Genomic DNA, 15,675 nt, shown 5'->3' with positions numbered 1-15,675 from the left:
GGCGCCGCCTCGCCCTCCTCACCCCAGGACCCTCGCTGTCCACGGCGCCGCTGCCCGGCCCGTCCTCCCCGCCAGGCGGCACCTGGGACCAGAGAGGACGGCGACCGAGGCGACACGTCCATTCCATGGCCTGTGCGTGCGCAGGGGGCCTCCTCCGAGTCTGCGCTTGCGGCCTCTGCGGGAAACCGGGGTTCGTGTCCCCCGCGTCCCCCACCCCGCGCATTTCCAGGATTCCCCACGCGGGCGGATGGCGCTGTTCCCCATCCACCGTCTCCCAAGAGCGGGTGCAGGCCCTGAAGTTCCGCGCGGATTTTCGAGGACGCGGGGTCGCCCCAGCACTGCTCCAGGGCTGCCCGTGTCCATGTCGCCGTTGTCCAGCTCAGTGGCCGCCGCAGGGCGCGGCTCCCAGCGAGCCTGTGACAACCGGCGAGGTGAATTGTTTAATGGTCACTGACGTCCGGGTGAGCGGAACTCGGCTGCCCAGGCCGCGCCCACGCCGGTCAGTTCAGAATCTCGGCACTACCAGGTGTCCCTGGGCGAGGCCCCGTGTGCAGAGTGACAGCTGCTGCTGTGACACCCATGCCGACGCCCCGTCGTGCAGGAGCCCCACGGGGCGGCGTTAACTTGCAGTCCTACAGGCGGGGGGTCCCTTCTGATCCCGTCACTCACGCACACACTGGGTCCCCTCAGCCCCGTGACACGACAGTTCTGGCCCTTAGAGTGGACATTCTCTTGGGGGAGACATGATAAGCACGTGATTCCAAATAGCGATGACCGCTTTGGAGTAAACGAACCAGGGCGGTGGGGGGTGGGGGTGTCGCTGAGCTAAGAAGGTGAATTTTTAGCTTTTTTCTTTTTTTCAGGAGCCTACAAGGTGAAGGTGTGGGGGACACACTCTCAGAGGGGGAAGGAGCAGCAAGAGGCTCCCGAGGGGAGAACAAGCCTGCGGGGCAGAGCGGGGAGCAGGGAGAGCGCTAAAGACGGGGTCAGGGCAGACAGGTGACGGTCGGCGGTGTAGACGTGACTCTGACTGCAATCAAGAGCCACAGCAGGAACCAGCAACGACATGAATTCTGACTAATCTGAAAAGGCCGCTCCTGCCGACCTGATTCCTGACAGATTCTGCAGCGCCGTGACCACGAAGGCCTGGTCTGCTTTTGTGCCCTTTGCTGGCTTTCGCCCCTCGGACCCTGAATCAAAAACAAGAGGGCTCTGAGTATGAGAAAAACCAAGGAGCCGTTTTATTCCAGAGGAAAGCCACCCTCAGCAGCAGCCCTGCCAGAGAGGCTGAGTGGACTCTGCATTGTAAGAAGCGGGCGGGGCTCGGGGGTGCTCTCGCCCCTCTGCAAGAGGCGGACGGTCAGCCAACTTCAGCCAACCGGAGCCTGGCCTTAAGCAGCAAGAGGACCTACCTACAGAGCACGAAACGAAACGAAAGGCAGTAGGCGGAAGGAAGGGGCCCGGTGGTACCTTCCGTATGCGCAAGACCTGCCCAGGCGAGACCTGCCTCTGAATGGGAGGTGACAACAAGCCAGGTCGGATCAGGTCTCTGTGCTGTTGCAACGGAAGGAGCCAGCAGGGGGCGGTTTGCTTTTTCTCGCTCGCTTTAATACCATTCCAAGACGTCTATCAATACCTGTAGCGTAGGCATCTGCCAACCAAGGACATCTTAAAATACATAAGAATGGTGTGAGGTGGGCCCACTTACACGAGGCCCCGTCCAGATAAAGGGTTCGTTAGCAGTTATCCCCTTGAAGAAAATCCTAGAAAAACCAGTACCCAAGTGTTAACAGTAGTTACCTCTGGGAGACAAGATTGGACGGGGAGGCAGAGAAGAGCACCTGCTGCTGCTCAACCCTCCAAAGGAAACCGTAACAGCAGAGGAGAAGGCACTTCTACAGTTTCAGTTAGGAAGATGTCTGGGTGACGAATCCTGTCCCCAGTGACGGAAGCGGGGTGCAGGGGGGTGGGGGATGGGGAAGGCCGGGCCCGCCGAGAGGGCCGGTCCTCTCTGTTCCTCGGCCTGGCCACGTCGACGGGTTTCACGGCGCGATTTCAAAACACAGACTCCACATCGCCCATCTCCACGTACACAGTCTTTAGCTGTGAGTAATACTCGATGGTCACACGGCCGTTCTCTCTGCCAAACCCTGCAAGGAAGACAAGGGGTGACGCTGAGCCATCGCTGCGACAGTCTGAAAGGTCACAGTGACCTTCAGAGGCAGGCACTGCCTGTCAGGCTGGGGGAGGAACGCCCAACAGAAACGTTTGAGATAAAGCCCGCAACAGCATCTTAGCTGTGGAGCGGGGTGTGGGAGGTCACCCTGGCCAGCGGTGGGAGGGGACAGAAATATCCAGGTCTCGTTTCTTACCAACGTGAACCTTCGCTTCTAGGACCTGCTGCTCGGGGCTGGGGTCTGACAGTTCGGCCTTTCCTTATCAAACGCCAAAGCAAAATCCACAACCATCAACCCGATGCCTTTGAACCTCGGTGCGAACTTAAAACCGAACCCTACGTAGTGGGCTTCTGAGCCTACTCTCACATTAAGTTTGTCAACCCCACCCCGGCCACTCATGCGGACGTGTCAGGCCCCTCGGCTTCCTCGGAGGCCAAGACGCTGCCCGACTGTCAGCGGACGAGGCTCCGCGCTAAGGGACAGCACCCCTCGCTTGGCCTTACTTGTCGCCCTACCCCAGACTTGGGGAGGCTCTGTCTCCCAAGGGTGAGGCCCGGTCCCCAAAGTGTACGTCTCCAGGGACACCATGCAAAGGTGACGTGCACAAAGGCCTTTGCCCGGACCTCGCCTGTCTTCTGTTCCGAACCTTCCGAGCACAGAGCTGGCTGGGCGTGCGAGGCCAGGAGCTGCCCTGTGGATCGGGCCGGCCCTGTCTCACAGCCCGGGCTGGCGTGCCCGTGGGCCTCGGCCCGAGGTTGGATCTCGGGATGGGAAAGCTGGCCTGGGAGGCCCCACCGAGGCCACGCTATAGACCCCAAGCAAACGCCCCTACCCTGATGATTAGCAATGACTAAATAGCACCCGGTCCCCACCTGCGCCTGGGCCTGTGCGCTCAGCTCCTCTGGGAACTGACCAGGGAACGCCGGGATGAGCCTGAACACCAACCAGAACGGTCAAATGCACAGCCCATGTCAGTGGCAGTCATCAGGCCTTGCGTGTTTGCCGGCACTTGTGATAGTCATAAATGTTTGCCAACAGACTCGGGCTCAGACTCTTAGAATGGCGCCTCTGAAAAGTCCAAACCAACTTTCACAAGAGTATGGGAAATCAGTGAACGCTCACAGGCAACAAACTCCAAAGAGAGAATCTCAAAGTCACGGCTGTGTCTCGGATGCCTCCACCCTCCTCCTGTCCACTGGACTGACAGGTTTGCTGTGCTCAGGTGACACGTCTGACTGAGCGCTGAGGAAAGCGGATGGCAGTGGCCCAGGGAAAGCACTCCCACGGCCACCCGGTGTAACAGATGGTCACGTGTTACGTTGAGGGATGCTCACTAATCCAGAATAAAGAAGACAAAACTACCACGTGGTCTCTGAGATGTTCAGAGACACTTTAGAGACACTTCAGAGACACTTTACCCAAGCCAGAGCTAAAGCGGGTGCAGACGCACACGGCTGGGGGCGCAGCTTTATTCTCCCAGCCGTCAAACTGAAAAACGGGACCCTAAGGTAAACCTCAGCCAGTCCCCACACACTTCAGAACCCCCGGAGAGCTCCGTCAAACTGAAAAACGGGACCCTAAGGTAAACCTTAGCCAGTCCCCACACACTTCAGAAGCCCCGGAGAGCTGTGAAGGCAGATGGAAGAGGCTGGGCATCCACCCCCAGAGACGGAGGCGGGGGGTCTGGGGCGGGGCAGGGGCGTGCACGCTTCTGCAGGGGGTTCTGAGAATCGCAACACACAGGCTGAGGATCTTGGTCTGTGGGGACCGGGGACCGGGGTCTGCACTCGCGCTCCTGGCTCCTCACCTGACTTCTTATACCCTCCAAAGGGCAGCTCCACGGGGGAGGTGCTGTAGTTGTTGATGAAGCACATTCCGGCCTGGAGCTCGGCGACCACTCTGTGAGCACGCTGGATGTCCCTTCGAAGAAAAAAAACGTGCCAGTTACTGTTTCTTTAACGGGAACCGTTCGACGCCAGTTCTAACCAGCATAGGGCCACACAAAGACACATCCAGGTGCTCAAAGGAGCACTACTAACAGCTGCCCACAGGTAGGAAGAGGCCAGGTGTCCATCAGCAGTATTCACAAACACTGGGATGTTATTCGGTAACAGGAGGGAATAAAGTACTGACACAGGCTACACCGTGAATGAACCTTGAAAACCGACCAAGCGAGAGAAGCCGGCCACGAAAGGCCACACGCTGCCCGACTCCGTTCACAGAAAGCACTGGGAATGAGCAAATCCACGCAGATACTTAGCGGCCGGTGGCTGGGGAGAGGGGAGAAAGGAGAGCGACCGATGCTCCTGAACTGACGAGAATGTTCTGAAACAGACGGAGCCGACGGCCCAGCTCTGCGCATCTGCTAGAAGCCGCCGAACCGTACACGCAGTGGGTGGGCTGCGCGGTGCGCGAGTCAACCCGCCGGAGCCGGTGAACGACGGTCGGGGCACGCCGCAGCCGCCCCGGGACTGGCCTTTGTCTGCGCCACGGCGGCAGAGCGGGGACAGAGACTTAGCACCCTCGGTCCTCAAAGCGAAAGAGCAGCTCCTCAGAGAGGGGCTCCTGGGGGCCACCCCGCCCGGCACGACGCGACGCGCATCATCACACGTTCGTCCAACCCGCAGAAGGCCCAACACCGAGGGGGGACCTGACGCAAACTCGGGGCGCCGGGTAAGGCCGACATGCCAGTGGGGCTCCTCTGTTATGACGGTGTGCCCTCCGGTGAGGGGGCTGGTGATGGGGAGGCTGTGGCATGCGGGGGGCGGGGGGATACGCGGCATTCTCTGTACTTCTCGATTTTGCTGTGAACCTAAAACTACTCTAAAAAATAAAGTCCATTAAAAAAAAAAAGCAGCAGATCCTCAATCTTTCCTCCAGGGCTCAGAAAGGCCACCCCACCGGGTCCCCCAGTCTTCCTTCTCAAGTTCCTGACCACGGCCTACGAAAAAGCTAACCGTTTCTCACCAAAGAAACGGCGAAATCCCAGGGGGAAGCGGCCTTAGAGAACTGCCCGCGACCACCAGAGACTAAGCGAGCAATCCGCGACCACTTTCAAAGCAAGTCTGTCCCAAAGGCACTTCGTACTTTTATTACAGTGGTTAAAGTTTGTGTCGAAAGTTACTCATCACATTTCTCACAATAGAGAAAGCCGGAAACACCTCACCTGTGGCAACAGAAGGGTGCCCACGTGGGTTACGACACACTCCAATTAGGAATGTGAAGCCACTCAATTCACGCTTTTGAAGGACACTGCCCAGTACTTGCGGCTTACATGTGTCTAAATTCCCGGCCCCGTATGTTGTCAACAGGCACCTAACCTCATGCTTTACGCCGATCAGCACCTTAAACATCTGTACTCAATAAATCAACGAAAAAGGACAGGCTTCTCAGCAACTCAGCTTACAGCTCGATTTAAACTCAACAGCTGGGTTCTACGGCCGTTCGGGGCAAACACCTTCCGACTGTACCCGAAGCAAACAGAAAACATAGTGAGGGAGGGAGGCCAGTGTCACGCGTGAGCAGAGGCAGCGGCCTGCTTCCTTCGGAGCGGGCTGCGAGTCCCTCCCGACATACCTGGTGAAGACGCCAGCGGCCAGTCCAAACGTGGTATCGTTGGCTCTTTCCAGAACCTCAGCCTCGGTGTCGAATGATAAAATGGACATAACTGGTCCAAAGATCTCTTCTTTCACACAGGTCATGTCGTCCCTGCAATGAGCTGCAAGCAGCATAGCCAACCACACATCAGGGAGGGAACCATTATCCCTGACGCTCAAAGAACGTTCGTAGCAACGTTCCACGTTCATATCACGCTTTAAAGGAATTTCCACGCGACTCTGCCTGCGTGAAAACACGCGGAACGGGCAGTGTGACGGTGCGAATCAGAGCCACAGCCTTGGCGCGACCCTAAACCCCCGCTACCTCGTCGTGAGGAAGTGGCTAACGGGCGGACAGGCTTGTTATGGGGACCTTCATCGCAGGGCTCACAACAGGGAAAACTGCAAGCGATGTGCGAAACCGCCTCCCAGGACGGACCTCTGTTAAGTGTGTTAGTGTTGCTGACAAAAGTTTAGTAAGTAAATGCTCGTAACAAAACACTGTCCGGAAAAGATGCAGACTGTGGAAGACACTGTCCCGATTTCTGTTAAAATGTCACACGTATGATTACTGTTCTTTATACCTTTCTGCATTTTCTTAATGACTCTGATAAAATTCAAAATGTCATCAAAAAAAGAAAACCCAACACAAAAGCCAACGCAGCGACAGCCGCGTTGTGAAGACGTAGTGAAGTCCCTTGTGTGTGACGTAGTGAAGTCCCTTTAAGTGGCTCGCCCCGAAATAATTCACGTGACATTTTAAAATATGCATATTTAAAGAAGATGTTAAGTTATTAAGTTACATGATTTTTAAAAATACTAACACTGTCTGAAAAATCGCCTTTATGACACTGGTAACTGACATTTCAAAGAAACATACACCCTTAGCCACCTTTCTTGAGAAATGAGATTCATTTGTCGGATTTTCACTGGACGTGAACTTTCATGTCTTTGAACCACTGCTTCCAGAATGGCAGGTGGACACCCTGTGAGTGCCCAGTGAAGTAACAGGTGTGGTCGCAGAAAGCTTCGAAGACAACGGAGAAGGTCTCGAGCCTGGGCAGTGGGGACACACGGCTGGCCAGCCCCCGCTTTCCACCATGGACAAAATATTTTCAATCTCACCATTAAACCATCGAAAAGCAAACACGAGGAGAACGTACTTAACACGCAAGGCGTCATGTAGAACCCGTCCTTTAACTTGGGGTCCTCGGGCACGTAGGGCTCTCCACCACATAACACTGTAGCGCCCTGCGAAGAAGAGGGGGGTCATTCGTTATGTTGAACAAACGACCCCCACGTGTGTCCCGAACACGCAGTCACCCCACTGCACATGTGCAGCGGAGCGCTGCCGGATGCCGGGCCAGGGGTGGCACAGGAAAGGGGAACAGAGCCGTGGAGAGGGGTGGCCGCCTCGGCCCGGCCTGACGCGTGCATCTCCACGGGTCCTCACCTGCTCCTTTGCCAGTTTGACGAACCCAAGGACACGCTCCAGGTGTGGCCGGTTGATGAGGGGGCCCATCCTGGTGTCCTCTAGAAGGGGGTCCCCGAGTTTTATCCTTTTGGTCTGTTTCACCACTTCTGCGGTAAATCTGTCGAGAATTTCCTTCTGCACGAATACCCTCGTGCCGTTGCAGCAAACCTGAGGGACAAACACGCGTGTATCAGTGTGGCAAGAAGGAAAAGGAGAACGGAAATCCAACTGCCTCACACTCATCCCCGTGTGGAAGAGGACCACGCGCGAAGCTGTGGACACACCGCCCTACGGTACAAACCGTCTGCCCTCGGTGACGAAAGCTCTGTTTGTTTCGTGTGCTTATTCACAGATCCGTGTGACCTGCGGGGCCTGTTTCCTCATATCGGCTGCTCAACTGGGCTGCATGTTTCGAGCACGAGGTAACAGTGGGAAGAGGCTGGGTAAGAACAGCGAAGAACTCAGGGCTGGAGCTTAAAAACCCAGAGCATTTCAGTCAACGTCCGTCTCTAAAAATCACAAATAATGACTCAGACTCCCCCGCAGACACGAACATAAACGCTGTCCAAATGCCATCAGAACAGAATAGGAAAAGAAAGTCCCAAGAGAGGTCCAAGTGCTCACAGAAATTTAGTAACTATTACTCAAAATCTGGATGCAACGAGAGGAAAAAAATGATAAATCTGAGTACACAGAATTAAAAATCTTTTCGCATAGCTAAAACACCCCAAACAAAGCCAAGCCAACTAACAAAAAGAAAACATGTGCAATGTACATTGCAGATGAAGGTTGTCATCACTAATATTTAAGTAACTAATATTTAAAAAAAATTGAGGAAAAATGCTAAAACCAGTGGGTCAAGGTCTGATGGGGACAAGACACTCTGTCTCCTGCGTGGCGTACTCAGTAAACAGAAGCAAGAATGGTCACTTTCCAGTGAAGAGCCACGTGGAACAAGAGATCAAAGCTATACACGCACTCCCGCCACGAGGAGGACCAGACACCACTTACGTGGCCTTTCTGGGCCTTTTTTTTTTTTTTGCGCCAAAAACGCATAACCTAAATCTGAGCGGAAGGAAACATCAGGCAGACCCAAAACGAGGGCACGACACAAAAGCAAGGGCCGTTAGGCCCTGGGGGGCGAGAGGCTGCGGGGCTGCGCCAAGGAAAGGGGGTGAACGACGTGACAGCTGAACACGTGTGTCTCCCCGGCTCTATCTGGGACCAGAAAAGTTTTTTTTTTTTTTTTTTTTTGCCAGAAGGACATTGGTCAAGTGGCGAAGTCTGAGTAAAGTCCGTGGACTGAACTAACATCCAGGGACGGACGTCACAAGGGTTCTGGGCTCACGCAGGAGGACACGCTTGTCCCCGGGGAGCAGAGGGCTCAGGAGTCTCACACTGTGACCTTCAGCAGATCAGAGAAAGACGGGAGGACACGCGTGCGCGTCTGACAACCAGGACGGCGGGGCGGGCGTGGCGAGCCGAGGGCGTCTGAGGGGCCTGGCCCGGAGGTGCACGCACGCTCTCACGCTCCGTGGCGCTTTTCCGTCCCCCCCAAATTCTTTCCAAATGAACGGGCTTCTAAAGTTCGCTGTTGGGCGAGGGGGGCCCGCCCCCAGCCTCCGGGGATGGGGACCGCACCTCTCCCTGTGTCAAGAAGTTGGCCATCAGCGCCCCCTTGGCGGCGCTGTCCAGGTCGCAGTCTGAGAAGATGATCAGCGGGGACTTGCCGCCCAGCTCCAAGGTGACGGGTTTGATCCCCTTCGCCGACATCTCCATGATCTTGTAAAACAAGAATGGAGCGCTCAGAACGTGAGTGCAAGCGACGCTGCGCACCGGGTGGCCCCGGGCCTCCGGAGGCGCCGTGGCCGGGGCCCTGGCACACTCCGCCCTCCGCCCGCCTCGCCAGCCTTCCCCAGACACTGACGAGAACCCGCAGAACCGCCGAAGACACTGGGAAGCGGGATCCGGTTTAAAGACACATCCGTTCACGGGGCCGCCCCGGGCGGGGCCCCTCGAATCACCGCTACTGCGTTCGGGGCTGACGGAGCCCAGAACACGGATCCAGGTCAAAACAGTGAATCCGAAGCAAACTGAGCAAAGGCCCTTCCTTCCGCGGCCGCCACAGCCGAGATCAGTCGCCAAAACCCACAAGCGCCGGCCTAGGTCTGCCCCGCAGACACAGGAGGTAGTGACTCCGCCCTGTCCCCATGCGCCTAACACCAGCTGCCGTTCCACTGACCCGCACACGCCCCCCTCCCCTCCGTGCCAGGCGAGGTCGGAGCCCCCGGCACCTGCCGCCCACAGCCAGGTGCCACGCGCGTTCACCCAGACGGGTGCTGTCTCACCTTCGTGCCCGTGGGCACGCTGCCGGTGAAGGAGACCTTGGCCACGTCGCGGTGCTGGCATAGGAGCTGGCCCGTGGCGGCGCCCCCCTGCACCACGTTGAAGAGGCCGGGAGGCACCCCGGCCTGGGCGTAGACCTCGGCCAGCAGCAGCACGGATGCAGGCGTGAAGGGAGACGGCTTAAAGACCATGGCGTTACCTGCAATGGGCCCAGCACAGACGCTAACGGCCGCTGCGCCACTGGGGACAGGGCCGGGGGACAGGTCGAGAGCAAGTGCGACCGTTTCCTGTCCCCCAGCAAACTCTAGGCCAGAAACGTGAATAAACAAGTACACCTTGTTCCTCCCACCATGGTTTCTCCTGTTAAACAGACCCCAAACCACACGTGTGCCCGTTCCCGGCCAGCGGCCCGTCCGCTGCCCGTGAACCACCTCCCCGACACCCATGACGGCAGAAGGAAGCGGGCAGGCTCGTCCCATTGTGTCAAAGTTGGCACTGGAGGCCAGAAGATAATGAATTTGGCGAGAGCCCCAGCACTGGGGGCTTCGCGCCATTTCTGCCCTGTCGCACGGGAACGTGCAGAAGAACGCGGAGTGACAAGTGAAAGCTGCCTTCCGACGCACGGCCCCTTTTTCAGCTTAGAGTGTTTCTGAGATGCACGGAGGCCTCCTCCCCAGGCCCCTCCACGGGAGCCTGGCTCACACTGCTCAGCGCACGAGGAGGATGCCTCGCCCCGCTTCTAAGCGTGGTCAGTCCTAAGCGCGGTCAGTCCTAAGCGCTGCGACACAGACTCCGCCCGGACAGGGGGCGCACTCACGAGGGGCCCGATCGGACTCGCTGACCGTAAAACCTAGGACCGAAACCTACTTTCTTCCTGTCCAAAAACAGAAGGAAATGAGATAAACACAACGCGCAACACACAGACACAGTCTGCAGAGTCACACACACACGGGGCGGGGAACACACGTCCTGTGGCTTCACGCGCCCAGCGCAGGCCGCTTCCGACACAGAGAACGCCTAAGTGCGTGTGATGTGCGTACGCGTGTGTGTGTGATGTGTGTGTACATGTGAGTATGGGTGTGTGTGACTATATGTGTGTGACGTGTGTATATGTGTGAGATGTGTGTACGTGTGCATAGGGGTGTATGCGTGTGTGTGTATGCATTTGGGAATGTCTGTGTCTGAGATGGGAGTATGGGGTGCCTGTGTGCACGTGCGTGCATGCCATGCGTTTGGGGGTGTCTGTGTGTAGATACATGCGCATTTGGAGGTGTCGGTGTGTGGGTGTGCGTGTGCGCACGTTTGGGGGTGTCTGTGTGTTGTGAGGTGTAAGCATGGGGTGTTTCTGTGTGTTTATGTATGCGTTTGGAGGTCTATGTGTGTATGCGTTTGGGGTGTCTCTGTGTGTGTATGTATGTATTTGGTGGTCTGTGTGTGTGTATGTATGCGTTTGGGGATCTCTGTGTGTGTGTGTGTATGCATTTGGGGGTGTCTTTGTGTGTGTATGTATGCGTTTGGGGATCTCTGTATGTGTGTATGCATTTGAGGGTGTCTCTGTGTATGTATGCGTTTGGGGGTCTGTATGTGTGTATGCGTTTGGGGGTGTCTCTGTGTGTGGGTACATGCGCGTTTGGGGGGACGGGGCAGGGGAGGGCAGGGGGGAACACGACAGCAGGACAGGTGGCTCTCACCGCAGGCCAGAGCTGGCGCCGACTTCCAGCAGGCGATCTGGAAGGGGTAGTTCCAGGCGCCTATCCCCACACACACGCCGAGCGGCTCCCTCCTGGTGTAGCCGAAGGACCCGCCTGGGAGCTGGATGTGTTCACCTGCGGGGAAACCGGCAGAGGAAGGGGGGCTGCTCCCCAGGCCCCACGCCTGCGTCCCGGCACGCGGCCCCCTCGGCCTCCACCGTGGCCCGCCGCGTCGTTGTCACAGGCGGCTCACACCTTCTCCCACGCCACGAACCCTGTGGGTCCCGCAAACCAAGTTCTCTCCACTTAACGTGATTCTCTAAACTCTACTGGGCGTCCAGCGGATAATGTAGATGATATGGGGGGACACCCAGCACAGGAGAGCCCGAGCCCCCCGAAACCTCAGACTCTACATCCCACAGCCCTCCTGGGCCCTGCTCATCCCACATGGACAGCCAAAGGACATTTTTTTGCTAAACAGGTAAAACTAGGAACGGACCCCTCTACAGACTGGCTTTGCGACAGTGTGGCCTAAGCTCAAGTGCCAGGCCAGGTGCTCGGCCCGCGTTATCGCATTTAATCTTCGCGACGACCAAGACGACGGGGTTAGCACCGCGGTCTGAGGAAGGAAGAAGTCATTCCCAGGGCCATCCAAGCAGAAAGTGACAAGCCCCTGGCCTTAACCCTGAAATCTTTACCCCTCTGCCTCCTTGCCAGCGGGTCACGGAAAGCCTGGCAAGGGCTTACCGGCCAGGGACGCGGCCAAGCCTGCGTAATACTCCAGGCACTGCCAGGAACTGTCAACATCCAAGCGGGCCTCAAAGATGGATTTGCCATTGTTGATGGTCTCCACGGTGGCAATTTCATCCCTCCGTTCCTGTGGGTGACACGGGAGGTGAGATTGAAGACGTATGATCATACACATGACCCAGTCAATGCTGAAACAGAGCGCATCGCCCAATTTTAAAAAACAAACAGCTTTTGTTTAAACAAAATAAAAGGAATGGCAGTGTCACTGCAGGAAGAGAGACAGCAAAATGAAATGGCGACAGAAATGAACACCAGCATCGATCCACAGTACAGGTCTCAGAAGAGATGGACGTGAGAATCTGAAAGTCCGTGTGGAACACAGGGAAGCAGGGTCTGAGAGAGACACCTGAACCTGTCCTGTTTCTGCCAAGACCAGAGGTATAAAGCACTTCGATCCACACGCTGTCCACTCACGGCTAAGAAGAAAAGTACAGAGCTGATCTCTGCCTCCAAGGAGCTGACCTCTAAAAGAGGAGGCCAACAACTTCTAAACAAATTTTGCAAGTACTGAATAGACACGCTCCTTCGGAAAGGATAACTTATTCACATCCGAACACGGTCTAACTTAAACTGTCTTCTAAACCGACAATGCACCGTATCTTTCCCTTTCTGTTCTCGCCAAAACGACCTTTGAACGACTGGTTTCCCAGTTACAGGGATACTGGGGAAAGCGTGCCCAGGGAGACAAGAGCATCAGTTCTTAGTAAACAACCCTCATTCTTGGATCGTTAAGTGCGACGACCATGACACAGTGTTCCAAAGGCTCGACCAGTCACAGCGGCTGAAACTCTAGAATGCAAGAGGACAGCCAGGTCCTGAGCAGGATGGACAAACCCGCTCAGTAACCAGAGTGTTTGCTCTCAGTGGACACCAAGTTGGACTCTCTGCTAGTTTTTGTCGGGGACATTTTTGAATGATCCTTGTATCAAAAGATCTCATACTGATCTTTTAGAAATAACCTTTTTGTTTTGTGAGGGCAGAGAATGATAGAATTAGACGGGAAAAATCTCAAAAGACCAGCCAGTAAACTGAATTTCCTCTGACAGCTGAAACTTTGAAACAGTCCTCAGAGATAATTTTCTGCCCACTGTTCGCATATATGTATGTGTGAACATATATAATGGGGTAAATGGTGGTAAAGGCAGGTCTGGGGCATGAACATCAGACAGAAACTTTAGTACCAATATATTTTTGCCTAATAATATCATACATAGATAGTAAAGGCAAGGAGGGGAGGAACAGAAAATATCGAACAGTCCATTTCAGAGCAAAAACATATTAGATATTATTCAGCATAAAAAAATCATTTTATAATAATAAAGAAGCCAATTCTTAAGAAAACGCAACAACCCAAATGTTTATGCACTCGGAAAAAGTGAAAAATAAAATAACAAATGATTGGCTTTGAGTTATCACTTTTGGTCTATCAAATTGAAAATAAAATTTTAACAGCAGGGAGAAAATGCTCTGTGAGCATTCTGGCACTTCTGTGTGGTCCAGCCTTCCCAGGCCAAAGACGCAGGCGCGCGGGTCGGAAAGCACAGCCCTCGGAAGGCGGAGACCTCCGCGGAGAGTCGAGGCTCTCTACTTCATGGTCCTGGAGACTAGTACTGGCATTCAGGGTGATGAACAAGTGACATGGGCACCATGGAGACCTGCGGAGTGAGCGGTCTCTCTGCAGCATCTCCTGCGCAAGCCGACTCTCCTAACTTGGGGGTTCCCCTCCCGTGGGGCAACCCCTGGTTCTCCCTGTATCGCCAGTGGGGACGGGGCTCAGGCGCTGCTCTGGCCCATGTGCTTGCTGTGAGTAATACAGCATCTCTTTCTCTCACCCAGAAAGCCTCGTGTCTCCGGTCGGAATACACGTAAACCCTTGCGAGTAGGGGAACTCTCAGCCCCTGTAGTTTCTGACTTAACGACTTATGAGAAAAAAATCCCCACAAATCTAGCATGCAGAGACAGCCATGATTTAGGAATATCCTTCGGTGCATATCCTTCTGAATTTTCTAATTTTCTGTAATGAGCATCTAGTACGTTTCCTTTGTAAGACTGTCAAAAAGTTTAACTTTGTTTTTTAAGAGGGGGACATCTATGAAGTCTTCCCAGGCAATTAAGGTAGAAGATAAATCTGGAAAAAGCAGGCTTTAGAGTCATCAGAGGAAAAAGAACAAAGTGCATAGTTCAAAAGAAAACGAGATAACCTGCAAAGGACACTCTGTAACTCAAACACAGACAGAGCCTACATCCCGTGGGAGTGACTGGGGCAGGGCGGATGGAAGTGCTTTTCGGCTTCAGGAAGAAGGTAAACACTACTAGTGCCGCAGAATCTAACTGCAACTTGTCACCAAGATCCCTCCGAGTAAGACTTTTCTGGAAGAGAATAAATCACAACGTACCCTAATGATCCTGGCAGCCTCCAAAAGGATTCGACCACGCTCCATGCCAGATTTTTTACTCCATACTTCAAAGGCAGCCTTGGCATTCTGCACAGCCAAATTTACCTCCTTTTCTCCAGAACAAGCGAAAGTGGCTATCACACGACCTATGGAGACAGGCAGCCAGTGTTAGCTCACACCGTGGCCACACATTTAAACGGCATATCATGTATTCACACTTCCTGGCGGTGAGCCCCTTCTTTGTTTTTAAGTGTGGTTAGATTTAGTGACCACCCCACAACAGCAGTTCTTAACTCTACGTGAGGGTCGCTGACCCCGTTAAGGGAATGTTTCCTCTCGCAGGACAGGGCTGACCTCTGCGGCCTCTTCCTGCTTACTTGACGCTCTGTGGCTTAGTGTGACCGGTCCATGTTCCCTCCCCAAGTGTGACCCGTCCATGTTTCCTCCCCAACAGCCCTGCAATCCAAGTCTTCTCGCCCTGGCTGCCGGCCATTCTGGTTTGTGTAAAACATTCACATTTTTCTCCCCACAGATATTTCACAAAACCCAGCAAAGCACAGCAAAGCAAACCAAAACACAAAAGCCCTCTTCCTCGCTGGTTCTGCTCGCTGGGCAAACGCAGGGCCTGGCGCGCCGCCGAGCGCTGGGCTGGGGCGAGAGAGCAGGACGTTTTCTCGTCCCAGCTGCGGGTCCCCTGCAGATATGTCCACCCCGGGAGTGGCGGCCACGTCCTCGCCGACGCTCGTCCCCGGCGCACAGCTGCTGCCGCCGCCGCTCGCTTCTGGAAGCGTCCGGTTCGCTTCACGGCGTAATCGTTAAGGCGGCGCGAGGCCCGCACCGGGGCTTCGCGGACGCCGTCCAGGCCGCTGGACGAGCTCTCCGACCCCAGCACGCCACGCGCCGGCTCCTCCCTTTCCTGGGCCCCGCGGTCCCCGCGCGGACCCCGCCCGGCCCCGTCCTGTTACCGGTGGCCGGCTCGAACGCCTTCTCGGTGCCCGAGGCGTCCGCCGGCTCCACGCGGGCCCCGCCGCGGAAGTTGAGCGGCTGCGACACGACGAAGGTGCCAGTTCTCATGGCGGCGACAGGAGCAGGCCCGAGAGCGCGGAGAAGCCAGGGAAGCGCCGCCAGGCGGGTCGGGAAGAGCATGCCAGCAGGCGGCGCGGGACACTGGACGCGGAGCCTCCC

At 55.7% G+C, this 15,675-nt stretch overlaps 1 protein-coding gene across 1 annotated transcript; it reads right to left on the bottom strand.

The window, feature by feature from the left end:
* Positions 1 to 1,586: 1,586 nt before the first annotated feature.
* Positions 1,587 to 15,675, bottom strand: ALDH9A1 (aldehyde dehydrogenase 9 family member A1). Its single transcript, XM_006907834.3, has 11 exons — positions 15,456 to 15,675; positions 14,491 to 14,636; positions 12,032 to 12,161; positions 11,285 to 11,419; positions 9,596 to 9,792; positions 8,889 to 9,029; positions 7,227 to 7,415; positions 6,937 to 7,024; positions 5,754 to 5,895; positions 3,985 to 4,097; positions 1,587 to 2,150 (listed from the first exon to the last, which is right to left on the bottom strand). Exons 1-11 carry the CDS (start codon positions 15,634 to 15,636, stop codon positions 2,056 to 2,058), a joined length of 1,557 nt encoding a protein of 518 aa, XP_006907896.1. The 5' UTR covers positions 15,637 to 15,675; the 3' UTR covers positions 1,587 to 2,055.

Source organism: Pteropus alecto, unplaced genomic scaffold, assembly GCF_000325575.1.
Source record: "Pteropus alecto unplaced genomic scaffold, ASM32557v1 scaffold101, whole genome shotgun sequence".
NCBI classification, from domain to species: Eukaryota; Metazoa; Chordata; class Mammalia; order Chiroptera; family Pteropodidae; genus Pteropus; species Pteropus alecto.
The sequence above is the reverse complement of the archived record's forward strand: the minus strand, read 5'-3'. Positions and strand labels throughout refer to the sequence as shown.

Excerpts from the sequence above, each read along its gene's own strand:
- ALDH9A1 (XM_006907834.3), bottom strand. The coding sequence starts at position 15,636 with ATGCTCTTCCCGACCCGCCTGGCGGCGCTTCCCTGGCTTCTCCGCGCT. Across the intron at positions 7,025-7,226 it reads TCAAACTGGCAAAGGAGCAG|GGCGCTACAGTGTTATGTGG; the intron begins GTGAGGACCCGT and ends TCTTCTTCGCAG. Across the intron at positions 2,151-3,984 it reads TGGAGGGTATAAGAAGTCAG|GGTTTGGCAGAGAGAACGGC; the intron begins GTGAGGAGCCAG and ends TCTTCCTTGCAG.